The sequence below is a fragment of the Poecilia reticulata genome, linkage group LG15 (assembly GCF_000633615.1).
Source record: "Poecilia reticulata strain Guanapo linkage group LG15, Guppy_female_1.0+MT, whole genome shotgun sequence".
In the NCBI taxonomy this organism is placed as follows: Eukaryota; Metazoa; Chordata; class Actinopteri; order Cyprinodontiformes; family Poeciliidae; genus Poecilia; species Poecilia reticulata.
The window spans coordinates 9,721,995-9,733,299 of record NC_024345.1 but is presented as its reverse complement, the minus strand read 5'-3'; the positions used below and the strand labels follow the sequence as shown (position 1 = coordinate 9,733,299).

Below are 11,305 nucleotides of genomic sequence, written 5' to 3'. Positions count from 1 at the left end.
CACACACACACACACACACACACACACACACACACACACACACACACACACACACACACACACGGGTTCTAGTTAGAGTGGGTTCCCAGATGATGAAACCCATCCGCTTCACAGAACAGCCCTCCCAGACAATTCTCCTGCTCGGCTCCTTCAGACAAGCATGCAGCAATTAGCAAACACCTGGTGGAACTGCGTATCTGCTGAGCTCATTATATAAGCTACTTCTCAGTGCAAAGCTGGTAAAAATGTTTTTAAACGATTAATAGAGGAGGAATGTACTGATGGCTTCCTGAAAGTGGAGTTTCAGAAAGAGATAAGAGTTTTTAAAGAGACAGCGACACAAAGCACAAGGCCTTTAAGGCACCCAACATGTTTTTGGGTATGAATATGTGCTCCAGAATATGTTTTATTTCACATATTCTTAGAACTGAACCAAGAAATGACAGCATGTCATTACACACTTAAAGTGTATTAAAATATTTTCAAACACATCATGTGGTAGCTTGCTACTGCTAACTTTCCGAGACAAAACTTGGTACATTTCAGAAAATAATTTTAAAATCACTGCCGTGTTCAGCTTTCTTTCCCACCAGACTTGTGTGTGTTTAATACTATTCTCCCCTGTTTCAGCCAGCTGTGGACCAGATGAGCTGCATCCTCTACTGAAACTCGCTTTTCTGCATATTAATAAAACTTGATTATTTCAACAGAAAGAAAGTTCACACTGAATCAAATGAAGATGTCTTCAATTTTCAGTTCAGGTTTTTTTCCCCCTGATTTACAAACACTTTTTTTTTAAATCTAAGCTTTATTCTCGAACAGGCAGGGTTGCTCTGTAAAACTAGCTTCAACATTGAAATGTCCAGATTAATTAGCTGGTGCCAGTGGTCATAATGTTATGCTCATCAGTGTAACGGGCACAACAGCCGCTGCCATCAACTACTGGAGGTTAAAGCGTTAAATCTTTGTGGCGGAACAGCCGGCTGCAGTTCTCTAGGTGCTTACTTCCGGTCGGACTGAGCCTCCACCCCGACTCTGTCAGTCACTTATTGGAAAACTCACCTTCACGGCAAACAGCAGCCTGTCCAGGAACACTGCCTGTCTGTACACCGCCATGTTGCCCAAGTTTCTCTTCTTCTCTGAGCTTTCTCAGAGCCTACATCACTGCCCCCTCCTGGACTGAGCTTCGAAGTGTTCAAACCCGTCCCTCCATCGGCTGTACTCGCTCAGCCGACGGAGGAAAGTCGGGAGACTCTGTACAATAAACTAAATAAACATAACATGGGAAAAGTTTAAGTGAATTATCATGGTATCATTTTTTTTTAGGTAAGAAACGTAATTTTTAACAGAGTGTGAACACTTTTGAGGATCAGTGTATCTGTTGGTGAAGCAATAGATACACTGAATGAAAATAGAGCAGAACTAAACAGCCAGACGGAGTTGCTGGCCAGATACAAGTGTAGACTTAATTGATTTTGAAACTTCCTCGTTTTTCATCTAGTGGACAGTTTTCCTTTGCTTCAGTCTATAAACTTTGTTTCCACTTGTTACGGACCAAGTTCCAGCTTGTAAATGTAGACGTCTATCTGAATAAATATATGTACTGCAAAAACACCAGTGATTTAAAGTCAGATAATAGTGAGTGGGCATTTTCAAGATATGAGGATGGTACACTTCTTTTGTCTTGGCCATTAGCTGCAAAATAATCAAACTAATAAGACTCATCCACAGCAGGGAAGATACTGACTGCTCATAATGTCTACATGAACCTCGCTTCAGAATCCCAGACAGACCTTTCAATGTATCAAGATGTTAACAGTGATATTCTCTTGAAATAAACCGGAACCTCATGTTTTCTGCTTGAATTTATTTCAAAGTGAATGTGCTGAGAATGATAATAAAGGACAAAGAAAAATGTCACTAGAGACAGTCTTTGTTTCACTCGTGTTCGTTACCTTTGTCCATTTTCAAGAAGAGCTGCAGAACATCTGCAACCACATCAGGGCCAGGGCTGACCAGGTCACTCCGGATGCTATCCATCTAAATACAGAACAAACCTCTCCAGTCTACCATAAAAAAATGCATACAAAGGCTGAAGCCAGGAGCCATTTAAGACAACAGAAGACATTAACAGGAAAAAAAAGACAATAAATGTTTATAAAAAACATTCGTCAGCAACAGGATTCAACTTTTTAAAGTCCAATCGTTTGTCTTTATTCTATTTCTCTCATTTTTGTCGCACAGTAATTGGAATTGAGAGGGGTCTGATGATCTGAAGGCTTGTTCTATACGGCAGGTTCACTTCACTGGAATTTACCCATCATTCGTTTCAGCCACTTCCTTAACTTTAGCAATTTACTGGGGACAGAACAGCCAGTACCATGAACATCTGACTGAGCCAGAACATCTCGGATAAAACAAGAAAGCGTCTGAAAACTGAGAGAGAAACTCTGGTAGGTTCGAGTTGTGATCCCAGTTCAGTCTGGGAATTACATGGAAGTGCTAGTCTGTCACATCAACACATCCAGTTGGGTCTGGACGCCAAGCTGACCGTTTGAAACATTTTATTCTTTGGAGCAACATGAAGTTACTATTCCTGGAGGGTTCTTGATCCAAAACTACCGATATGGCCTAAAGCCAGAGGTTGGACAGCTCAACGCTTGGCTTCGCGAAACAGAACTCCGAACATGAAATGATACTGTTATTATTAATGGCACATGTTTTTATACAGAAATTATGGAATCCCTCAATACTGAGAACATTGTCCCACCTCTAACAGCTTGACTTTAGGAGGAATTGAATCCACTGAATACAATTGGATTAAGAACATTTGAGTTGATCTGCTTTCCTGGGCAGATGGATTATCATCCTCTGAAAACTGACTTCATCATCTCCAAACCTCTTCTGCATTTGATTGGTAGAATGAATAAAGGGTCCAAAACGCTGAGGTCCTCCTGTGCATTTATTGCGTTAGTGCATTTACTGGAATCTGTCCTGTTCCTTTAGGAACGCCCCTATCCCTAGTAACTGGAAAGATACTTCTTTTCTTAAGGCAGTTATTGTTTCATTAGGGCAAGATACCAAACAAATGTTCTAGCTTATTTATTTTTGTTCAGTGCAGATTCAGGACTCAACAGTTAATCCCTTTCATCTTCAACTGCCGCACATTGTTGCTTGATTAGCGATTTATGACAAGAGAAGGTTTGTGAGGAAACAATTTGTTAAGGACGTTATGCTTTTATCCCAAGGTCATTACAGCTCTAACTCCCAAGATTGATCAGTAATGGATCAACTTTGACCCCCTCAACTCCGAATCAACAACACCATCAGATGATGCTGAGATGTAGAAGACATGTGTGTATAGATCACGCTTTAACTTTCAATCTTTATAACTTTCATATCTGGTTTGTTCTGAGACCAAATGTTAGACTGAGCATATTAGGAATTATTTCAGCTATTTTTTATTAATTCCAACTGCTATATTTAGCTATTTCAGCTTAGATTTTTTTGTGGACATGTTTTTTTGTGAATCAACCAGGAACATGATGGCTCATCAGGTCGATATGCAGACTCATTGTCAGAGTTGGGTCTGACTCTGCACTGGTATTTTTGTAGAACAGCAAATAAAAGGATGATTCTACATTTTTTATACAACATTGAGGGATTCCTTGATTTTATTTCATAATCAGATTTTTTTTTTGTTCTTTCGTTTTGCTGCCAAGTAAAACTAAGTGAACGTCCTCCAGGAGAAGTAAGTGCACTCATTTCGCTAGAAGTTAAGCTGGAGCAACAGAAAGTAAATAGGCCCCTTGCCACTCACAATTAAGAATGATCACACTTCCACATATACAAAATTAATATCTCTCCACCAGTTCATTGCCCACTCTACTTCATCTAGCGCAGACACCTGTGAGTTAAGATTGGTGGCCATTTTGGAAATCCTGAGCTGTAAACTGGAATGTAACCAGACACAGGTCGCTGAGCCACTGGTAGGACCTGAAGATTGGATTTTTTGAAGTGAAGTTTTGTATAGGTACTGTCAAAAATATTTATTTTTATTTTTTACAAAGATGTCATTTGACCATGAGCTTGCTGGAAATACATCTTGTGAATGGTGAAAGGCTTGTTATCTTAAGTTAACCATTTAAAACAACTCAAACTAAACATATGGGAGAATCGGTGGGATGTAACACCATGTTAGTGAATAACTTTGTGTTGTTCACTAACAGTTTGCAACTTTTAGGAAAAGAAATGTTTGTTTACGTATTTGTTAAAACTGTCACTATGTCATTACAGCATAATATGAGATAATCTGCAAAAAGGTCAATATCTTCCACCTCCTTCCTTGAGCTATTAATGTTGTCTGAAGAACTACATCCCTCTGACAAAAAACAACCAATCAGAGCCGGGAGGAGGGTCTAACTGCTGTCAATCAACCTCATGTATTGGCTGCTCAATGTGCTAATGCCAGAGAAACAACTTACTGTTACAGAAAAACCATTTATCTGCCATCATCTGTGGCCATTCACAGCAGGATCTGCTTTCAGGAAGAAGCTACAGCTGAGCAAAGAGCAGAGAGGGAGTGAGGGGCGGGGTGAAGCAGCAACACAAAGAGGTTGTTTGACAGCACTAAGACCCGCCTCCTGACTGAGTGGTTGTAACTAGATAGCACTGAGAGAGGGCAGAAGAGCTAAAGTTTTTCACAGATTATGTGTCTCAGAACATACTGCCATGTCATAGTGCACGTTTCAACAAAAGTTACATACTGCAGCTTTAACAGACAATACATTTAGTGCAGAACAATATCCGTGTTCTTATGCAGCATTACCTTGGATGTCAGCTCTATCAATCTGCCTGATTTGCTGTAACTTATCAAGTTGTTCATGCCATGAGCTGAAGAAAGTTTTTAATTCTGTTAAAAGATGATGTGCTGATGTATTTTCCAGGTCTAGCAACTTAAAAAATGATCCTACTGAATTCACAATGAGCTGATCCAGCAGAGCGGCCGGTGAAGTGGATTGATTCAGGGTGTTTCTGATTGGTTTGTTGGTTTTCGCCACCCCAAGAATGTATTTACTTTTCTGACAAGCTCATGGCGATGTTGAATTTTTCTACTACAGGAAAGGGAACTCGTACAGAATGCATTGAATTCTTAGACAAACTGCAGCCAAACCACTTGCCACCAGGTTTCCACTCATTCTTTGTTACTAAAGGCCTCAGTTTGCTTCAAACAAAGTGCTCGTCAACTCTTCTAACAACATGTCGAAGAAATCCCAGCTGGCAGCAGGACCAGCTGGTTCCAACTATTTTAGCAACAAACCAAACCTCTACCAGCTTGTTTGAAGAATACTAAACCCTCGACAGCTCTGACAGCCCTGCACTTCATAAGTCGGCTGTTTGAACATGCTGAGCTGCCTGTTGGCTTGTTTCATCGCTGTCGCTTTAGCCCTTGAAATTGCTTCACACATCACAGCCCTTAGACTGGTTCTAAAGTTCAGACACCCTGTTCAAATAGTTCTAGGAAGCAACATCCTTGGGTACTCTTGATTTAACAAAACCACCGTATTAGCTGTAAAACTTTGTTTCAGAATCTCATGGTGACCTTTCTGCCATTGTTTTGGACGCCACATTTTCGTCCACATATCTCAGAGATGGGTTGTTTAGTGAAACAATAAGTGTCTTGATGTTTGATGAAAGTCTTGACCAGGAGCCACTGATTAAGGAGCAAACAGCTGCTTGTTCTGACTGAAGCAACCATCGCCCATGCCCTACGTGACGTAGTCGTCCTCGTCGCTGCGTTCTGTCTTGATGTGGTCTGGGTGAAGCAGTGGAAAGTGTGGCGCTGTAGTCCTCGTGCAAACATACCACTCCTTAATGTTTGACAGCTGAGTTAAGGCCGGGTTCACCGAGCGCTGGCTCCGCCGGGGGGTCCTGGAGCTCTGCTGCTTCTGGCTCAGCTGGCTCTTGAGGCCCGACAGAGAGAGATCCAGAGGCATGGCCACCGGAGACGAACTCCGCAGCAACACCTTACCGCTTACGTCGTTGCTAGAGCTGAGATCTAACTGGTGAGTGGTCAACAGTGGGAAATGAGAACTCCTGTTGGCAAGCGACGAAGTGAAGTGGTTCATTTTCAGGTCGAGGGGCTCGAGGACAGGTTGCTGGAGGTGGTGATGGCCAAAGCTGTACAAGTCCTGGTGGTCAGAGGTAGGCGACGACTTGACGTGGATCTTCATGTGCTTGCGCAGGGAGCTGGGGTGGGTGTAAGACTTGGTGCAGCCCAGAGCCTTGCAGTCGTAGGGCTTTGAAGCAGTGTGGACCTGCGAGTGCTTCTTTCTGTCGCTGCTGTTAGCGAAGCGCCTCTCACAAAACTCACACTGGAATGGCTTCTCGCCTGCAAAACAAATGTTACACTCACTGAGATCTCAGATGCAAGTATGTATTTGGATTTTTATTTCTTGCTCATGATATTACTGGGACACAATAAACATCCGGAGATCATTTTTGGAAAAAAAGACACTGAAAGGGCTGCAGTGTAGCATTGACTAGCAGTAGCTGTGTTTCCCTTAGAAATGGGCGCAAAACTTTGTCGATATTCCGCTAATGTTGAAAAAAACTAATTTTGCAATTGCGGTGTTTCCATTAAACACAATTAAAATCACACGTGAATAAGCTTGTTCACATGATATGTCAAATTGCGCAAATACATGGTCACTAGCTGTGTTTTCATTATTTATATGATTGTGCAATTAGTGATTTCCAAAATAAATTCATTTACTCGAAATTTAAAAAAAATAAATAAAAAAATAGTTTTTTGTGAAAAAGCTTCGGCTCTAAAATGAAGTGGGTTTTTATTGGTTTATTATACAAAACTTCAATGGAAACACTTTTTTTCATATCACACAAGTCACATTATCAACAACCGGATGTTGCCACTGGTTCAAAACACGAAAAAGGAGAAGACAGGAAGCAGTTTGAGGATGATACTGCAGCATGCCTTTTAATGATTTGTCACGTGAACAAGCTTATTCGCGTGTGACTTTAATTTAATTTCTTATTTGATGGAAACACTGGAATTGAAAAATAAGTTTTTTTGTTATTTTATTATTGTTTTTTTTACCTTTGTGGAATTTAGACAAAGATTTGTGCACATTTGTAAAGGAAACACAGCAACAATGAATCAAAGTGAAGGTGTTGCTCTTTTAGCTTCAGTCGTATTGAGACAGGATCCCAGTGGATCCGCTAGATCACGACTCTGAAACCTGCAGCTCTGGACTGTAGAGCTATTTAATATTTCATATTAAACATGAAATATTGACCTGTTATTACTTGGGTTCTGTGACCTCATGAAAAAACACTGCCGCCCCCCACAAGTCGACTCCATGCAGAAAGTCCCAAGGCTGTGTTTTGAACCCAGAACCATCATGTATTGTGATAAAGTTCATTATTTTCTATAATGTAATGATAAAAATTAAACTGTCATATATTTTAGATTCATTGCACACTAACTGAAATATTTCAGGTCTTTTATTGTTTTAATGCTGATGATTTTGGCATACAGCTCATGAAAACCCTTAATCCCTGTCTCAAAAAAATTTGCATATTTCAACCGACCAATAAAAGAAAAGTGTTTTAATACCAAAAAAGTCAACCTTCAAATAATTATGTTCAGTTATGCACTCAATACTTGGTCAGGAATCCTTTTGTAGCCTTCAATGCGGCATGACATGGAGGCAATCAGCCTGTGGCTCTGCTGAGGTGTTATGGAGCCCAKGATGCTTCGATAGCCTTWAGCTCATCCWGAGTTKTGGGTCTTGGCTTCTCTCAACTTTCTCTTCRCAATATCCCACAGATTCTCTATGGGGTTCAGGTCAGGAGAGTTGGCAGGGCAATTGRGCACAGTAATACCATGGTCAGTAATACCAGTGGTTTAGGCACTGTGAGCAGGTGCCAGTATGTGCTGAAAAATGAAATCTTCATCTCCATAAAGCTTTTCAGCAGATGGAAGCATGAAGTGCTCCAAAACCTCCTGATAGCTGCTGCATTGACCCTGCCCTTGATAAAACACAGTGGACCAACACCATCAGCTGACATGGCTCCCCTGACCATCACTGACTGTGGGTACTTGACACTGGACTTCAGGCATTTTGGCATTTCCTTCTCCCCAATCTTCCTCCAGACTCTGGCACCTTGATTTCCGAATGACATGCAAAATTTGCTTTCATCCGAAAAAAGTACTTTGTACCACTGAGCAACAGTCCAGTCCAGGCAGAGACTTCTGCCGCTGTTTCTGGTTCAAAAGTGGCTTGACCTGGGGAATGCGGCACCTGTAGCCCATTTCCTGCACACGCCTCTGCACGGTGGCTCTGGATGTTTCTACTCCAGACTCAGTCCACTGCTTCTGTAGGTCTCCCAAGGTATGGAATCGGCCCTTCTCCACAATCTTCCTCAGGGTCCGGTCACCTCTTCTCGTTGTGCAGCGTTTTCTGCCACACTTTTTCCTTCCCACAGACTTTCCACTGAGGTGCCTTGATACAGCACTCTGGGAACAGCCTATTCGTTCAGAAATGTCTTTCTGTGTCTTACCCTCTTGCTTGAGGGTGTCAATGATGGCCTTCTGGACAGCAGTCAGGTCAGCAGTCTTACCCATGATTGCTGTGTTGAGTAATGAACCAGGCTGGGAGTTTTTAAAAGCCTCAGGAATCTTTTGCAGGTGTTTAGAGTTACTTTGTTGATTCAGTTGATTAGGTTAACTGCTCGTTCAGAGAACCTTTTCATGATATGCTAATTTTTTGAGACAGGGATTTTGGGTTTTCATGAGCTGTATGCCAAAATTATCAATATTAAAACAATAAAAGACCTGAAATATTTCAGTTGGTGTGCAATGAATCAAAAATATGACAGTTTAATTTTTATCATTACATTATGGAAAATAATGAACTTTATCACAATATGCTAATTTTTTGAGAAGGACCTGTATATAATTTATTTTTATTAAATTTTTTTTATGACAGAGTTTTGTCATCATCAAAACTCTGTGTTTTGATGATGACACAGAGTATTTACATTCAAAAAGTCTCTCTGTGCAGGTCTGCAGGAAGTTCCTTCTCAGTTTATCTGCTTTAACGATGAATTTCACAAAAATAACCCAGTGGAACTGCTTCAGGCTAAACATCCAGACTCCATTCATCACCTGGTTCTGCAGCCTGACTGAACACAGGGATTTTAAATATCCGGGTTGCATGTGATGTTAATGTTCACTTAATTTGAAAATAATTGTTACATATTTTTATGTTAATTATTTCAAATCTAAAATATGTTTTGGGTCTCACACGCGCGCGCGCGCGCACGCACGAACGCACACACACACACACACACACCCCCCCACACACACACACACACACACACACCAGGCAGGAAAACACAACTCTACTCATGCAGAGATTATAATGATGTCATAATAATGTTCCCTCTTAAAAACAGTTATTGCTCAGTAATAAACTCACTGGTTCAGAAAGAGAAGTCTGTTCAGAGGAGTTTCTAGGCTTGACGGTCCAACTAAACCAGTGTGTTCACCACGCACACAGAGCTACTGCAGATAATTCAAAGAGGCAGAAAGAACTAAAAAGAGCTTTAGAGTAAAAATCCATCTAGACTAAAAGTCAGATTTCACTTTAACCCCATCTGACCTCCTCCTCAGCAGCCTGCTGGGTGTTAATCCCTCACCCTGCATGACTCCTCAAACCCGGGGCTCCAGCAGGAACCGAGGAGACGGTGGAGGGAAGGGTGTCCACAAAAGGGACTCAGCCTTTAGAGACATGGAGGGGTGGGGGGATCCCTGCAGACTGAGAGCTATCTTTATTAACCTCACATTGTGTCTGTGTGTGTGTCAGGAAGCCGCTGTCTGTACGGATGACACGGATTTAACTCCCCCCGCCCCGTCGCCCCGCCGCCGGCCGGCCAAGCCAGCGGTGTCACCCCGTGAACAGACCCAGAAGCAGCAGAGCTTACCCGTGTGCGTGCGCGTGTGGATCTTGAGGTTCTCTGAGCGTGCGAACATCTTGCCGCAGTTGGGAAACGCGCACGAGAAGGGCTTCTCCCCGGTGTGCACGCGGATGTGGTTGATGAGTTTGTATTTGGCTTTGAACGCCTTCCCGCCGCGCAGACACTCGTCCCACATGCAGACATGACTGAGGCTCTCGAGCCCCGCCGCGACGTGCTCGCTGGTGACGTGGTCCACGAGCTCGGGCATGGAGCTGAAAGTTTGCTCGCAGACGGACGTCGCCGTCCGCCCGAGCCTCGGCTTCGAAGAAGTTCGCTCAGTCCATTTGCACACCAGCTCGGTTTTCACGGTGGGGCCTTTGGAGAAATCCAGCAGGCCGTCCATCCCACCCCCGGCTGGAGTGTCAGTACAGGCGGAGACATTCGTGGCTTTCGCTTGGGGTGGGGAGACGATGCTCGAAGCCCCGGAGTTGTTGTTCCCCAAAGGAGAGACGAGGCCATTGTGCCTGGCCACCACGGCCATCCGCTTCATGCTCCGCTCCGTTCCCCAAATACACTCCTCCTTTTTCCTAAAATGACTAAATTATAAATGACAATGCGCTTATTGCGCTCCTGTTTTCTCCCGGCGGTGTAGTTTCACGCACAGCGCATGCGGCAGCGTCTATACCCCCCGCTGTTCGACGTTAGATCCCGAGAGTCAAGCCTCCATGCTTCTATTTACTGTGAATGGAGGTGAACGGATTGGAAGGAATGGAGCAGGCTGCGGTCCAAACCAGCGGAGGAGCGTCCTTGTTTCCTTTCCTCGCCCCCTCCGGTCCCACTTTTCTTTCTTCCTAACATTCCCAGAGAGTTTAAATTCAACCTTAGTTATTTCTAACTAGTTGCTTGAACATATATACAGATGCGCAATAATTAAACATTAATATGTTCTATTGCAGAAATCCAGATCTGACTGTAGACGTATTGGATAGGTCCACACTCGTATGTAATAAATTAGAAGTCCAGATTGAGTCTCGTTCTCCAGATTAAAATGACCTTTTGAAAATAACCTTTAATCAGTTATTAAGCCCTTCTCCGCCTCCCCATTTTTTTTTAACAAAATCCATATTTCTGTTTTTAAAAGTAGTTTTTATTGGTCTGATAGAATATTCTAAACTTAAATGATCATAATTAACAGAAACAAAGGCTTTCAAACAACCATCTCGGTGTAATTAATGTATTTTATGTTTAACTTAGTGATACTTCCCGCATGAATCGACTTTTCAATAATAATCTGATTTATTGCATGTGTCTGTAATCTTATATA

At 42.4% G+C, this 11,305-nt stretch overlaps 2 protein-coding genes across 3 annotated transcripts in view; both read right to left on the bottom strand.

The window, feature by feature from the left end:
- The window catches only part of pcca (propionyl-CoA carboxylase subunit alpha), a 14,065-nt gene extending 12,825 nt beyond the window's left edge, over positions 1–1,240 (bottom strand). The window contains exon 1 of one of the 2 annotated variants that reach the window (XM_008429139.2): positions 1,063–1,240. In XM_008429139.2, coding sequence (XP_008427361.1) covers positions 1,063–1,116 — 54 coding nt within the window. In that variant the 5' untranslated portion in view covers positions 1,117–1,240. The remainder of the gene's footprint in view (positions 1–1,062) is intronic. The other variant, XM_008429140.2, reaches the window with a different exon arrangement.
- A 610-nt stretch (positions 1,241–1,850) lies between these two features.
- LOC103476659 (zinc finger protein ZIC 4-like) lies at positions 1,851–11,250 on the bottom strand. The gene is made up of 2 exons (XM_008429137.2): positions 10,009–11,250; positions 1,851–6,391 (listed from the first exon to the last, which is right to left on the bottom strand). The coding sequence occupies exons 1-2, from the start codon at positions 10,529–10,531 to the stop codon at positions 5,769–5,771; spliced, it is 1,146 nt and encodes a 381-aa protein (XP_008427359.1). The 5' UTR covers positions 10,532–11,250; the 3' UTR covers positions 1,851–5,768.
- Positions 11,251–11,305: the final 55 nt, after the last annotated feature.

Coding starts and splice junctions, on each gene's coding strand:
- LOC103476659 (XM_008429137.2), bottom strand. CDS start 10,531: ATGAAGCGGATGGCCGTGGTGGCCAGGCACAATGGCCTCGTCTCTCCT. Junction 6,392..10,008: donor CCACACGCGCACGCACACGG/GTAAGCTCTGCT, acceptor TTTGTTTTGCAG/GCGAGAAGCCATTCCAGTGT.